This window comes from Coregonus clupeaformis, chromosome 18 (genome assembly GCF_020615455.1).
Source record: "Coregonus clupeaformis isolate EN_2021a chromosome 18, ASM2061545v1, whole genome shotgun sequence".
Lineage (NCBI taxonomy): Eukaryota > Metazoa > Chordata > Actinopteri > Salmoniformes > Salmonidae > Coregonus > Coregonus clupeaformis.
This window is the reverse complement of record NC_059209.1, coordinates 25,073,175-25,089,723: the sequence shown is the minus strand read 5'-3', so window position 1 is coordinate 25,089,723 and position 16,549 is coordinate 25,073,175. Positions and strand designations below refer to the sequence as shown.

Below are 16,549 nucleotides of genomic sequence, written 5' to 3'. Positions count from 1 at the left end.
CCACCTCCATGTTTGACGGTGGGGATGGTGTTCTTGGGGTCATAGGCAGCATTCCTCCTTCTCCAAACACGGCGAGTTCAGTTGACGCCAAAGAGCTCGATTTTGGTCTCATCTGACCACAACACTTTCACCCAGGTCTCCTCTGAATCATTCAGATGTTCATTGGCAAACTTCAGACGGCCCTGTATATGTGCTTTCTTGAGCAGGGGGACCTTGCGGGCGCTGCAGGATTTCAGTCCTTCACGGCGTAGTGTGTTACCAATAGTTATTGGTGACTATGGTCCCAGCTGCCTTGAGATCATTGACAAGATCCTCCCGTGTAGTTCTGGGCTGATTCCTCACCGTTCTCATGATCATTGCAACTCCACGAGGTGAGAACTTGCATGGAGCCCCAGGCCGAGAGAGATTGACAGTTATTTTGTGTTTCTTCCATTTGCGAATAATCGCACCAACAGTTGTCACCTTCTCACCAAGCTGCTTGGTGATGGTCTTGTAGTCCATTCAAGCCTTGTGTAGGTCTACAATCTTTTCCATGACATCCTTGGAGAGCTCTTTGGTCTTGGCCATGGTGGAGAGTTTGGAATCTGATTGATTGCGTCTGTGGACAGGTGTCTTTTATACAGGTAACAAACTGAGATTAGGAGCACTCCCTTTAAGAGTGTGCTCCTAATCTCAGCTCGTTACCTGTATAAAAGACACCTGGGAGACAGAAATCTTTCTGATTGAGAGGGGATCAAAAACATATTTCCCTCATTAAAATGCAAATCAATTTATAACATTTTTGACATGCGTTTTTCTTTGTTTTTCTTTTTGTTATTCTGTCTCTCACTGTTCAAATAAACCTACCATTAAAATTATAGACTGATCATTTCTTTGTCAGTGTGCAAACGTACAAAATCAGCAGGGGATCAAATACTTTTTTCCCTCACTGTATATAAAAAACATGGGGGATTGGAAGTGATACAGACAATTACATTGATGGAAGTTACAATCTATCTGCAATATTAAGCTGATCTACCCCCTAAAAAAAAAAAAAAGAGCAGTTTGTTGGTCATTTTATTTACATGTTGGCTATGATTATTCATTACAGTTTGTAAGATACAGTATTAAATATGCAATTAGTATAGCCAAACGTTACAAAACGCAATGTCTAACAATGCAGAAGTTAAACATGATTTAGTAGTAGAGAAAAGTAATTACAGAGCTGATAATGCTTTTAAAAGCACTTAAGTTGAAAGATGTATGAGGCATGGATACCTTGATTTAAAAACAAAAATCCCAACAGCTTGATCCGTTCAACACCTGGGCCCGTATCTCTAAATAATTTTTGTGCAAAAAGTGGCTCCTAGCGGCCAAATTCTAAGAAAATTCTCAGAGGCATGACGTTCTTAGAATTTCCCCTAAAAGTGACACGAAAATCCCAGTTAATATAAAAGCTATTCCTCAAGAGTCCTAGCGCTTAAAAGGGCTCCTAAGGCGAGATCTGCTAAGAGCAGGGAAGAGGACTTTTAGTGGCTTAGGAGTTACCCTAAGCAGCTGCACAAAATGGCCAACAGAGGAGGCAGGAGAGATGTCCTGCAAACACTGGATGACAGGGAATTATTGAGACGCTACAGATTGGATCGTGCAGGAATCATGTTTGTGGTGGATCTCCTTAGAGATGCAATTACTTCACCAACTCGACGCCACAACGCTATTACACCGGAGAAGAAAGTAATCACAACCCTGAGGTATTTGGCAACAGGGAAAATGCAACAATGCAGCAGTGATGACTTGGGTCTGTCCCAATCCTCCGTCAGCAGAGTCATCACCCAAACACTGACAGCTTTGTCACAACCTAATATTGTGACACAATTTGTTTCATTCCCGCTGGATGCCCGCACTTTACACACACATAAAAGGGCATTTATGGACATTGCAGGATTCCCTGGCGTTGTGGGTGTAATTGATGGAACACATGTGAGAATAATTGCGCCATCAGAGGACGAGGCTGTCTTTGTTAACAGGAAGAATTTCCACAGCATCAATGTGCAAATAGTGTTCAATGCGGCCTGGAAGATTTTGGACATTGTGGCTAAATGGCCAGGCTCCACACATGATGCGAGAATGCTCTCCGAGAGTGGCATCAGACAGCTTTTTGAGAGACGCTATGTGCCAGCTAATTGCCACTTGTTAGGGGACAGTGGCTACCCATGCAAACCATGGCTCCTTACACCTTACCTCCAGCCACGCCAAGGGCCCCAACTAAACTATAACAGGTAAGCCAAACAATACAAAAATCATGGAAATGAAATGCAAGCAATATGTTAGAGCATCCAAGTAGTGCAATATTTCCATCAAATAATTAAAGGTCTGTATTCTATTGTAGGGCCCACAAGACAACAAGAGCGGTGGTGGAGCGTGGCATAGGCCAGCTAAGAGGCGCTTTCATGTTCTCCACGGAGAGGTGCGGCTGAGGCCTGAAAAAGTCAGCAAACTCATCATAGCCTGTGCAATATTACACAATATTTGCAAGGTTAGACAGATTGCAGAACCTCTGGAGGATGGCGATGAGGATGAGGATGGAGACAACGATGAGGATGGTGGTGAAGAAGATATTCACATTCCACAGGGGAACCTAGCCCAGAGTGGACTGCCTTACAGGGCAAACTTCACAAATTTACATTTCAGGCAAGCTGTAGCCCCATGTCATTTGAGAACTTGTGATGGTATTAAGAACTACCACAGTTTTACTGCACATCACCTGCAACTGTTAAATGCAAGACACAGAACACAATCTCTAAATGGTTTATTTTTTAGGTGTTCAATTTTAAGGCGGTAGTACTCCTCCTGAAGGGAAAGGACTTTTTTTTGTTGTTCAAACACATCAATTGTGAGTTGCAATCTTCTCTCCTGCAGGGATGCTGACGGAGCAGGTGCTGCGGATGGGAATGGTGTTTGATCCGCCGGGCTATCCTGAGTAGCAGCTGCAGATGGTTCAGGCGGCAAACTTGATGGGCCCGGTTCTTGTGATGGCTCCATGCTACAGAAATACATAGGCCTAGTTTAATTATTGTTTTGATTAAATTAATTTAATACAATGAGCATGGATAACACATGAAATGGCTTCTGCAATGAATAAACACTGTTGATATGAATAACCCTGTGTCCTACCTTTGCTGCATTTCAAGGGCCTGCATCATTGACGTGTCAATGCCTGTTGGCAGCCCGGTGACACTGACCTCAGAGTGTCCCAGGACTTGAAAGACAGTGTCGGCCACCTGGGACAGCCGCTTTGCAGGTGGTCCACCCCTAGAAAGAAACAGTCAATGAACACAGTACTTAGGCATGTAAATTAACTTTGCCAGCAGGAGCAAATTGCCAGATTATGTGGTAGGCCATAGTATTTTGCTCACCTGTGAGTGAGGATTCCCGCTTGTGTGCTGCAATCTCATCTTTTGCCTTGGACTGCAGCACATACCACCTTTTCTCACAATCGTCGCCTGTCCGCACCACCAGTGGAAAAGAGGCATTGATTGTTTGGGATATTGTGTCCCAGGCGCGCCTCTTGCCTTGGCTAGTGACAGTTGGGCCAAATTTTCCTCGTAACATACCTTTATGTTCGTTCACCAACTGGGCCAGCAACAAACCTTGCTCCTCAGTCCAGTTCGAGCTTGCGATTCCTTTTTTCTCCATTTTCTGTGTTTGTAGGATATTTGTTAACAAGCCTTCATAAATAGACCAGCCAGCAATCACAGACATTGTTAAAAGCTGAGCTGTGTTACCCTCGTTAAGTTCACACTGAGTTGTAACGTTGCAATTTCTACTTCATTAAGGACAGCCCCTTGAGATAGGCCATCTTGTTTTCAATGGGGTCCATATGGAAGTGAAAGTACAAAATATGCCAGCTAGGATATTAATATGAGCAAATGAGACACAAATCATTATTTGAACAGGGTGTAATGAGCTTAAGTTTTCACATATTTTAGATTCTAATGTTAGGCTATAACCCCCTACAGCTTACTATTCATTTTCCAGATATTTTCTTGAATGTGAAATATTATTTACAATTATAGTCTGCATAAGATTAGAGTGTATAATTATGTTTATTGATTTGAGGGTACATCCTTTGCTCATTATCACCAAAAGTTCATTTTCATCAAACTTGTAGGATCAACCAATCACGGCTTTTGAAATGATGACTCATACCTAGCAACGGGGTCAACCACACCTCCTCACTAAGATAGGATTTTTCATCCATTCCTGGCTCAGAGTTCACTGAAAATGTTCTGGAATCACTTCTAAGCTAAAACTCCTGGCAAGGAATTTTTAGGTTAAGTTAGGAGCTCTCTGAGAGGATTCTCAGAATCTTTAAGGATACGGGCCCTGATTATTAGTTATTACAGCTCCATAGATAAAACAATAAAATAAAAAAGAAGGTAATATACATAAAAAGAAACAAGTCAATGTTTCAAAACTAGAACCATTACTACATAGTAGCTACCGGACTTGAGTTTTCTGCAATGAGCTTTCTGTCTCAGTCGAGTCAAGGGTCAACTTGTATCTGACACTCGGTCACTGTGGCTGGTGAAGGCATAACAATGTCTTCTTGAGTCCCTGCCGCTGGAGTAGGGACTATGGTCAGAGTACTGGCTGGTCTCTGGGATTATGATAGGCTGTACTCCAATAGTTGGAGATACAGGGAACCTGTTTGCATAGCATGGATTCATGGTGAAGGAATTTGTGAAGAAGGGATTCAGGGAATAGGGATGAAGCAATATTTTTCAAACACAATTCTTAAAGTAAAATCCTTCAAACATACAGCTTACCTCATAGCTCAAACCTCTGGCCTTTCTGACATGCGCTTGATCCTAAATAACAAAACAAGTTTTAAAGGAGACTTGGATACAGATTAATATAAGCTCAGCAAAAAAAGAAACGTCCCTTTTTCAGGACCTTGTCTTTCAAAGATAATTAGTAAAAATCCAAATAACTTCACAGATCTTCATTGTAAAGGGTTTAAACAGTTTCCCATGCTTGTTCAATGAACCATAAACAATTAATGAACATGCACCTGTGGAACGGTCGTTAAGACACTAACAGCTTACAGACGGTAGGCAATTAAGGTCACAGTTATGAAAACTTAGGACACTAAAGAGGCCTTTCTACTGACTCTGAAAAACACCAAAAGAAAGATGCCCAGGGTCCCTGCTCATCTGCATGAACGTGCCTTAGGCATGCTGCAAGGAGGGTCCATCATGGTCTGGGGCGGTGTGTCACAGCATCATCGGACTGAGCTTGTTGTCATTGCAGGCAATCTCAACGCTGTGCGTTACAGGGAAGACATCCTCCTCCCTCATGTGGTACCCTTCCTGCAGGCTCTTCCTGAAATGACCCTCCAGCATGACAATAACATCAGCCATACTGCTCGTTCTGTGCGTGATTTCCTGCATGACAGGAATGTCAGTGTTCTGCCATGGCCAGCGAAGAGCCCGGCTCCCAATCCCATTGAGCACGTCTGGGACCTGTTGGATCGGAGGGTGAGGGCTAGGGCCATTCCCCCCAGAAATGTACGGGAACTTGCAGGTGCCTTGGTGGAAGAGTGGGGTAACATCTCACAGCAAGAACTGGCAAATCTGGTGCAGTCCATGAGGAGGAGATGCACTGCAGTACGTAATGGAGCTGGTGGCCAAACCAGATACTCACTGTTACTTTTTTGACCCCCCCTTTGTTCAGGGACACATTATTCAATTTCTGTTAGTCACATGTCTGTGGAACTTGTTCAGTTTATGTCTCAGTTGTTGAATCTTGTTATGTTCATACAAATATTTACACATGTTAAGTTTGCTGACAGTGAGAGGACGTTTCTTTTTTTGCTGAGTTTAATAAAGACATTCAATCTGGTTATCATGTGTATTTTCACTTACTGGAACTGCCAGACAAAGGTATAAAGAACCAAGCAACAAAATGAAGGTCTTCATATTGGATATTCACCTGTCAGACAATGATTGTTTATTCACAGATACAGTGGGGGAAAAAAGTATTTAGTCAGCCACCAATTGTGCAAGTTCTCCCACTTAAAAAGATGAGAGAGGCCTGTAATTTTCATCATAGGTACACGTCAACTATGACAGACAAATTGAGAAGAAAAAAAATCCAGAAAATCACATTGTAGGATTTTCAATGAATTTATTTGCAAATTATGGTGGAAAATAAGTATTTGGTCACCTACAAACAAGCAAGATTTCTGGCTCTCACAGACCTGTAACTTCTTCTTTAAGAGGCTCCTCTGTCCTCCACTCGTTACCTGTATTAATGGCACCTGTTTGAACTTGTTTGTTTGATAAATGTGGCTGTAAATGGTTCTGATTGGATGACAGAACAGTTACAGAAAGCATTTATATTATGTCTAGGTTAGAGTAAAATTCAGAGACTCAAGATTAACAGGAATGCTCTCTAAGGTAAGATAATAATCCTTATTGCTATTATACTGATCAGTTTGTTAGGTTCACATCTTTGTGTCTTGTGAATTCAATTTCACATTAACGTTGATTTGTCAGATAGGAATTAAGTATAAAAAAGACATGCATAGTATTTTTATGATTTTTCTTTATTCCCCCTCTAACAAAATGTATGTTTTTTTATGAAATGCAGCCAACACATTCTTATGAGTCCATTTGAACAGGTCTCTGAAACTGTAAGGATGAAAGTCGTAGTTTTGTTGCTGGGTCTTCTTGTTACATGTCATACTGCCCCGGTAAGTGCCGTGCCAATTGAACCCTTCATTCTCTAATATTTTCATTCTTTGTTCTGGACACTGTGTTGTAAAATATCTCCTCTGTTTATAGGTTAATGAGAACCATGAAAGAGTGGCACGATCTGCAAGTGATAGTGAAGAGGTAATGTGATATATCTTTTATACTGCAGTTAAAGCAACAATAAATCAATATTTTGAGAAAGTGTTGTAAATGTATTAGTAAAGAGGGAAAGGATAACACAGGCATAGGCAGTACGTTTACACGGCTTTTATACCATGTTTTCTGGATGAATGGATTAAAACGGACAGGTGGATGGTTGTTTTATAGGGACAGGACCTCCATCTCTTCATGCCTGAGATTATATAGACCCTGTCAAAAGTCAACCAACTCCCTCCTCAGGTCCCAGCTGCCCCACAACCCCCTTAAGCCCTACCTCTGGATCTGCCTCCTAAAACCAATCCAAACATCATTGTCCATACCATCCCAGCTCCTCCTAGCAGTAGAGAGTTTTCCCCCTGGGCCTGTTCTTCCCCAAACCATCAACCTCCACATCACTGCTCCAGTGCAGGGTAGCAGCCCCCAGAGTCCAGAGCAGCCAACCCAGGAAGTGATACTGGCCACACCAGTCACCCTACAGGGCATTCCATTCAACTCACTTGCAGTCCCCTTTGGCCCTTTAATGCCTCAACAGGGTATGACGTTCCCTGCACCCCCACACGGTATGCCATTTTCCGGACTCCCACAAGATATGCCATTTGCCGACTCCCACAAGGTATTCCTTCTGCTGGACCCCAACAGGGTGTGCTTCTTCCTGGATCCCAGCAACCTAACTCTCAGGGTATCTCCTTCATCACTCTGATCCCTCAACAACAGGGTATGCCTGGCTACTACAACCCAGCTCTACTCCATCCCAACCCTTTCTTCAACTCAGCTCTACCCCAGCCCAACCTCTTCTTCAACCCAGCTCTACCCCAGCCAAACCCCTTATTCAGGGCTTTCACTCCACAGATGAACCCCTTCAAGGGAGTCTATCCAACCATGGGCATATCTCCCCCCATCATATTCAGAGAGAGGGGCCAGGCATCTTCAACTCTCGTGCCGTCTGAGATACAACTCACTGAGGACAACCCACCACAATCCACTGAAGACTGCCCACCACAACAACACGTAGAGGACAACTAGCTACCCACACAATATGAAGAGTCTGTTTAGTTTATTCCCTGTACTTGTTTTCTGGTATCTTTTGTATTTATAGCAGAAACCCTGCTTCTTCCACTTTGTAGTGGTCCTCTGTAGCTTAGTTGGTAGAGCATGGCACTTGCAATGCCAGGATAGTAGGTTTGATTCCCAGGACCACCCATACGTAAAATGTATGTATGCATGATTGTAAGTTGCTTTGGATAACAGTGTCTGCTAAATGGCATATATTCAGTGGTGTAAAGTAACTAAGTAAAAATACTTTGAAGTACTACTTAAGTAGTTTTTTGGGGGTATCTACTTTACTTTACTATTTATAGTTTTGACAACTTTTACTTTTACTCTCATACATTTTCCCTGACACCCAAAAGTAGTCCTTACATTTCTAATGCTTAGCAGGACGGGAAAATGGTCCAAATCATGCACTTATCAAGAGAACGCGGGGTCATCACTACTGCCTCTGGTCTGGCAGACTCACTAAACACAAATGCTTTGTTCGTAAATTGTCTGAGTGTTGGAGTGTGCTATCCGTAAAACATTTTTTCCTAATACAATTTGTGCTGTCTGGTTTGCTTAATATAAGGAATTTGAAATTATTTATATCATTTACTTTTACTTTTGATACTTAAGTATATTTAAGACCAAATACTTTTAGTCTTTTACTCAAATAGTATTTTACTGGGTGACTTTCACTTTTACTTAATCGAGTCTTTTTCCATTAAGTAATCTTTACTTTTACTCAAGTATGACAACTGGGTACTTTTTTCACCACTGCATATATTATTATATTAGTCTTTATGCAGCAATAGATAGTTTTTCTTGTGATTAAACTGTTAATGGAATAACATTAATAAAACCTGATAACGTGTAATGAAATTGTGATTTATTTTAATGCATTGAAATCTAGAATCCTTAATTGAATCAATAACAAAGCAGTCATGTCCACCAGTCCAAAAATGGATGTAGCAACTAAGGATTCTAGCTTTAACATAAACAAATTATTACAATTTAAGAATTTTGAAATAGGCACACACGATTACAGGGCACGCAACACCAACATTTATAATTTTCCTCCATTGTATGTGGAATGTGGTACTGAACAAATATGCTACGGAGAAATGGAGTAGGCAAGAGTAAATGTCGCGGGTGTTTTACGTCGGCACAATCAGCTGAGCGAGCTGTACTGCTACGTCGACATATAACAACAAACAACTACTGTACTTAGCTAGCTATCTTTGAACTACTGAGATATATAATTTAAAATGCTCATTTATTTCAAGGATGATGCCTAGCTGCTAGATATGTCATAAGAATTGCAGCCAGTACTTGTGCGATGGTGTTTAGCTACGTTTTTGTTAGCAGCTTGAGCTAGCTGTCTTGCTAACATGTTCAGTTTGATGCACCCTGTAAACTTGTTTGTCTTTGCATTGTTAATGACAATACCCAATGCTGTCGGCTCTTCATATGAGATCACAGTGGATGTCGGAAAGCCATCAGGAAATCTGAAACATTTCTGGAGGAGCACTGGTTTCTGGTAGGCTGATGCACCTTTTTGATTTAGTTTAGAGTCATGTCGTGAAATCTTGTGACTATGCTACCTTTCATGGCTACTTTCTGTTAGTCAATGAGCACTTTGCAACAGTGTTATTTTTTTTTAATTCAACTAAAACAATACCTTATTTCATTAAAATAAGGGCAGGACCACATACAAAACACCAATTGGTCATAGGCTATTCTGTATTTATTAAGGATACCCGTTAGCTGCACTCTTCCTGGGGTCCAGCAACATTAAGGCAGTTATACAATTTAAAATCTTACATTTCATAACACTTTTCACAACTCATTAAGTGTGTTCCCTCGGGCCACTAATCTACTATCATATCTACAATACAAAATCCATGTGTACATGTGTGTAGAGTGCATGTCTTATCATGTGACTAAAATGTAAATGTAAATGTGTATGTGTGTCTATGCCTGTGTGAGTGTCTCTTCATAGTGCCCGCTGTTCCATAAGGTGTATTATCTGTCTTTTGAATCTGATTGACTTAGGTAAGCACAGGGATTCCCAATGGGGCAACCACAGAGCAGGCTCAATTTGCCTGACAACTCAGTTCATTGTAAACACATGCTTTCTACCCCTCTCCAGCCCCCCTCTTCCACACACCCAGTCCAACCAGTATGACCTGAGCAGGGACCAGGAGCTGAACCTGGCCTACGTGGGCTCTGTCCCCCACCGGGGGATTCAGCAGGTTCGGATCCACTGGATGCTGGAGCTGATCACAGCACAGTGAGTATGGGGATGCCTGCTTTAGGGCCTTGTGGTGGGTTAGTAAATCAAATATGTAAATGTGAGGTGACCTTTGTATGTTGTATATCCCATTGTGATATGTCTCGTTAATCTAATTTAAAGTATTGTTTTGTAGCATTGACAAAGGAGAACTCCAGTACAACTTTAGCCAACTGGACCAGCTGATTGACCTCTTGTGGATAAATGGACTACTCCCAGGTACAGTAGTTTAAACCATCTGGTCTGGTCAAATTATATATATACAGAACAAAAGTATAAACACAACATGCAACAATTTCAAAGATTTTACAGAGTTACAGTTCATGTAAGGAAATCAGTCAATTTAAATAAATTAATTATGCCCTAATCTATGGATTTCACATGACTGGGAATACAGAAATACATCTGTTGGTCACAGATACCTTTAAAAAAAAAGTTGGGGTGTGGATCAGAAAACCAGTCAGTATCTGGTGTACCCACCATTTGCCTCATGCAGCGCGACACATCTCCTTCACATAGAGTTGATCAGGCTGTTGATTGTGGTCTGTGGAATGCTGTCCCACTCCTCTTCAAAGGCTGTGTGAAGTTGCTGGATATTGGCCGGAACTGGAACACACTGTTGTACATGTCGATCCGGAGCATCCCAAACATGCGCAATGGGTGACGTGTCTGGTGAGTATGCAGGCCATGGGACATTTTCATCTTCCAGGAATTGTGTACAGATCCTTGCGACATGGGGTCATGCATTATCATGCTGAAACATAAGGTGATGGCGGCGAATGAATGGCAAGACAATGGGCCTCAGGATCTCGTCACGGTATCGCCATGCATTCAAATTGCCATCAATAAAATGCAATTGTGTTCATTGTCCATAGCTTATGCCTGCCCATACCATAACCGCTCACCCACACGACGCCATCTGCCCGGTACAGTTGAAACCATGATTCATCCGTGAAGAGCACACTTCTCCAGCGTGCCAGTGGCCATCGAAGGTGAGCATTTGCCCACTGAAGTCGGTTACAATGCCAAACTGCAGTCAGGTCAAGACCCTGGTGAGGACGACGAGCACGCAGATGAGCTTCCCTGAGACGGTTTCTGACAGTTTGTGCAGAAATTCTTCGGTTGTGCAAACACACAGTTTCATCAGCTGTCCGGGTGGCTGGTCTCAGACGATCCCGTAGGGGAAGAAGCTGGATGTGGAGGTCCTGGGCTGGCGTGGTTACACATGGTCTGCAGTTGTGAGGCCGGTTGGACGTACTGCCAAATTCTCTAAAATGACATTAGAGGCAGCATATGGTAGAGAAATTAATATTACATTCTCTGGCAACAGATCTGGTGGACGTGCCAATTGCATGCTCCCTCAACTTGAGACATCTGTGGCCTTGTGTTGTGTGACAAAACTGCACATTTTAGAGTGGCCTTTTATTGTCCCCAGCACAAGATGCACCTGTGTAATGACCATGCTGTTTAATCAGTTTCTTGATATGCCACACCTGTCAGGTGGATGGATTATCTTGGCAAAGGAGATATGCTCACCTACAGGGATGTAAACAAATTTGTGCACAACATTTGAGAGAAATAAACTTTTGTGCGTATGGAACATTTCTGGGATCTTTTATTTCAGCTCATGGAACATGGGACCAAAACTTTACATGTTGTGTTTATATTTTTGTTCAGTATATGCTTTCTCAGTAGTGTTTTTCTCTGACTATGAATATGGTTCAGATTGAGTTTTGTTTCTACTTGTTTGTTGCAGGTTTTGAATTGATGGGCAGTGTGAACAACTACTTCACCAACTTTGAGGACAAAATACAAGTGGTGGAGTGGAGAAACCTGGTGCATCTCATTGCAAAGAGGTATATTGGTGAGTATACTGTTCAGTGACAGGGGAACACACAGTTACCTATGTCATCTTATGGATCATATGAATGGTGTACTCCACTAACACTATTCATCCTGAATTACAGAGAAATATGGCTTGGGAAGTGTATCTCTGTGGAACTTTGAAACATGGAATGAACCGAACAATCATGACTTTGACAACGTCACTGTGTCTATCCAAGGTAAAAAACAATTATTCCGACAGGTGGCATCAGTCCTGTACCATCATGCTTTTTGTAAGGAATGAAAGAAAGCATAATATAATCTCATCTGATGAATAATAATTTGTATGTAGTCTGTATTTGGTCTGTATCTCAGCACCCACTAGAGACTATTGGTCTGCTTCCACCTCCAGGGTTCCTGAACTACTATGACGCCTGTTCTGAGGGCCTGCGGGCTGCCAGTAGTGCCCTGCGCTTCGGCGGTCCAGGAGACTCCTGCCACACCCCACCACACTCCCCCTACTGCTGGTCCATGCTGCAGCACTGCTACAATGGCACCAACTTCTTCACTGGGGAGACAGGGGTGCGGCTGGACTACATCGCCCTGCACAAAAAGGTGGGACTGGGACTATGTGGTGTGTGTGTAAACTGCACACCTTCATTACTCTCTTTTAACCATCATTCTGTCTGACTCTTGTCTCCTAACAAGATAATAGTGCTTAATCCTGACAATTGAAGCACTCACAGTTTCAGAATGAAAACTGGCTTGGGCTTGTGAGACTTATTTCAGGGTGGAGGCTATTCGTTACCCATCATGGAACAGGAGATCCAGACAGTAAGAGAGATCCAGGAGCATTTCCCTCTCTTCCGAACTCTGCCGGTTTACAATGATGAGGCCGATCCATTGGTGGGCTGGTCCAAACCTCTGGTGTGGAGGGCTGATGTGACATATGCAGCCATGGTGGTCAAGGTATGAAACAGTCAACTGACTTGTCTGTTGTCTGTCTTGATTGCTATGTCCTATGACCACCAGGTTTGGGGTCAATTCCATTTAAATTCAGGAAATACATTTAAATTCCAATTCCAAACTTTGAAATGCATTAAGGAACATTGGAATTGGAATTTCAGTATATTGTACTTATTGAATTGACTGTATTGAAATTAAATTGACCCAAACCCTGCTGTCCACTAGGTGATCTCCCAACACCAGGACCTGCTGTTGTCTTACCAGAACAACACCATCAACTACACCCTGCTGAGCAATGACAACGCCTTCCTCAGCTACCACCCTCACCCGTTCACCCAGCGCACCCTGACGGCCCGCTTCCAGGTCAACAACACCCAGCCCCCCCACGTCCAGCTGCTCAGGAAGCCTGTACTGACCGTCATGGGGCTGCTCGCTCTGCTAGGTGAGGCTATCTCCTGTACTGACCGTCATGGGGCTGCTTGCTCTGCTAGGTGAGGCTATCTCCTGTACTGACCGTCATGGGGCTGCTCGCTCTGCTAGGTGAGGCTATCTCCTGTACTGACCGTCATGGGGCTGCTCGCTCTGCTAGGTGAGGCTATCTCCTGTACTGACCATCATGGGGCTGCTTGCTCTGCTAGGTGAGGCTATCTCCTGTACTGACCATCATGGGGCTGCTTGCTCTGCTAGGTGAGGCTATCTGCTTTCTGACTGTCCAAACCTGTGTTGACCCTTCTAGGTAACTCTCAGTAGTTATTTTCAATAGCTGTTGTCTTTTCTTGTAGTGATAGAACTTTATAGAACAGTTCTTGTTAGTTTTTTCCACCACAGAATTTAGGTGGGACTGAATCTGTCTACCCAGATGTTATGACTTTATTAAATTGAATGAAGTTGATATTAGTTTTATTATTGTTTTATAAAAAGGAGAGACTCAGGTACTGGCTGAGGTTGTGGAGGTTGGGGGGACCGACAACAGCACTGTGGGGGTCCTTGCCAGCACCCATGACCCCCTCATGTCTTGGACCTCTGACAGCTGGCAGGCCACTGTGCTGATCTACAACAGCGATGACAACAGCACATCCACCACAACAGACTTCATTAGGGTCTCTCTCAAAGGATTCACAGGACGGAAAGGTGGGTGTCGACGAATGTCTCCGAATCAGGACATATGTATATACTCAACTTTAAGGGCTTCTTTGATGTTGCAAACAAAATTGCAGTTGGATTAGAACTCATTTTACAGTATGTTGACATACTCAGTACCGTAAGTATTGGATTTAACCTGTGTTACTAGATGAGCAAAAGAGTGACTTCAACTTCAGCAGTTTCATGAATTATGATTGTGATTTTGACTTTAGGACTTTTGTATGTGAAATATTACCTGGACAACAATGTGACCAACCCATTCCAGCTGTGGCAGAGCATGGGCAGCCCAGACTACCCCACAGCAGAGCAGTTTAGACAGCTGAGGAACATGGAGGTACAAAGAAAAACACTCTTCCATTAAAATAACAGATTCTTCTCTCAAATAACTAGTCTCACTCTCAACAAGTAAGCTTGTATTTCAGTCAATCACATATATTCCTCTTCATTTTAAGTGACAGCAATGTATGAACATGGTCAGTTTTTTATGGAATGAACTACAGCCATTGTAGCTGAGCTGAATGTTTTGTGTTGATTTGACCCCAGGATCCTCAGGTGGATGGACCTCTGCCCTTCCCTGCTGAGGGCATCCTGACCATGCGGGCCAAGCTCTATGTGCCCTCTGTCCTCCTCATACATGTGTGTGCCCAGCCGAAGGCCACGCCAGACCAGGTCAGTGCCACCAGCTGACATGGGCTTTGATGACAGTATAATCCACACCTTGGTGATTAATTTCTTTCATTTCTCAGGGTGGTATTTTCATAGTCCTGTTAAATCATCAATACCCTAATTGTATTTTATTGATCTCCAATAAGGTGAATGGATTGCGATTCATCAGCATCACAAAAAGCCAAGTTATGATTGTGTGGAAAGATCATTGTGTAAATTCCAAGTAAGTACTTTTTGGGGGGGAGGGGGGGCTATTCTACTTAGTGGTGAGTTGACGATGGACATGTTCTATTTTATTTGTAGGTGCATTAAGACATTTGAGGTGGAGTTCTCCAAAGACCAGGAAGAATTCAAGAGGGTAAACACCCGGGATACCATTTTCACGTCCTATGTATATTCACCAGGTAAGAATGGTTTAGAAAGTTCGAACTTACTTTTGTGATCTAATGCAATATGCAATAGTTGGCCTGTATTAAGCATTGTTGATTCACATTTGAACATTTCATTTGATTACAGAAAACCTGGAAGTTAGTGGTAGCTACAGAGTACGAGCTGTGGACTACTGGGGAAGAACTGGAGAATATTCACTGACTGAGAAATATTCAGAGGAAAACTAAAGTCAACTAGTGTTTCCTATATGGTACCATGACTGAAATTTAGTATGTTATTTTTAAAAATGCTTTTGTACAGTGTTTTTAAATTTCTACTTTCAGAAAATATCATCGCCATTATTGCTGCTCCAATTTATTGTTGATTTAAAACGTCTGAAATGTTTTTTTTACATGGAATTATTTTTACAGACATATTTTGTAATTTCACAATCAATAAGTAAAAGGTTGGTGATTTATTTGTTTACCATTTTGAATCTTTTTTTTATGCTCATGAGACAGTGATAACATTAGAATGCTCATGTTTTCCCCCTGGACAATGTATTCACAAAGACAACTCGGTTTCTTAAACTGTATTGTTGCCAACACAAACTGATGAACAGTGTATGAGTGACAACGCGGTGGTGTTAATATTCATATAGGTATTTCTGTGATGTAGAGTTTACCTCCATTGGATTGGTGCAGGCGTCATGCTCAAAGGGACATAATTATTTTTGTATACAGTACCAGTCAAATGTTTGGACACACACTCATTTTTTCTCATTTCTTTATTTTTACTATTTTCTACATTGTACAATAATAGTGTAGACATCAAAACTATGAAATAACACAAGGAATCATGTAGTAACCAAAAGTGTTAAACAAATCAAAATATATTTTATATTTGAGATTCTTCAAATAGCCACCCTTTGCCTTGATGACAGCTTTGCACATTCTCTCAACCAGCTTCGTGGAATGCATTTCAATTAACAGGTGTGCCTTAAAAGTTAATTTGTGGAATTTCTTTGGAAGACCCAGAGTTACCTCTGCTGCAGAGGATAAGTTCATTAGAGTTACCAGCCTCAGAAATTGCAGCCCAAATAAATGCTTCACAGAGTTCAAGTAACAGACACATCTCAACATCAACTGTTCAGAGGGTACTGTGTGAATCAGCCCTTCATGATCAAATTGCTGCAAAGAAACCACTACTAAAGGACACCAATAAGAAGAAGAGACATGCTTGGGCCAAGAAACACGAGCAATGGATATTAGACCAGTGGAAATTTGTCCTTTGGTCTGGAGTCCAAATTTGAGATTTTTGGTTCCAACCGCTGTTTCTTTGTGAGATGCAGTGTGGGTGA

The 16,549-nt window shown here is 42.2% G+C and overlaps 1 protein-coding gene and 2 long non-coding RNA genes across 3 annotated transcripts; 2 read left to right on the top strand and 1 right to left on the bottom strand.

Moving 5' to 3' along the window:
* Nucleotides 1-2,773: 2,773 nt before the first annotated feature.
* Nucleotides 2,774-3,297, bottom strand: LOC121583561. Its single transcript, XR_006003538.2, has 2 exons — nt 3,154-3,297; nt 2,774-3,022 (listed from the first exon to the last, which is right to left on the bottom strand). It is a non-coding gene; the product is annotated as an uncharacterized LOC121583561 (long non-coding RNA).
* A 3,107-nt stretch (nt 3,298-6,404) lies between these two features.
* On the top strand, nt 6,405-8,079 carry LOC121587259. Its single transcript, XR_006004028.2, has 4 exons — nt 6,405-6,440; nt 6,665-6,736; nt 6,828-6,878; nt 7,065-8,079. It is a non-coding gene; the product is annotated as an uncharacterized LOC121587259 (long non-coding RNA).
* Nucleotides 8,080-9,040: 961 nt separating this feature from the next.
* Nucleotides 9,041-15,675, top strand: idua (alpha-L-iduronidase). Its single transcript, XM_041835731.2, has 14 exons — nt 9,041-9,468; nt 10,081-10,221; nt 10,358-10,440; nt 11,978-12,085; nt 12,189-12,284; nt 12,458-12,660; nt 12,835-13,014; nt 13,237-13,453; nt 13,933-14,142; nt 14,367-14,488; nt 14,698-14,823; nt 14,967-15,043; nt 15,124-15,224; nt 15,337-15,675. Exons 1-14 carry the CDS (start codon nt 9,320-9,322, stop codon nt 15,435-15,437), a joined length of 1,914 nt encoding a protein of 637 aa, XP_041691665.1. The 5' UTR covers nt 9,041-9,319; the 3' UTR covers nt 15,438-15,675.
* Nucleotides 15,676-16,549: the final 874 nt, after the last annotated feature.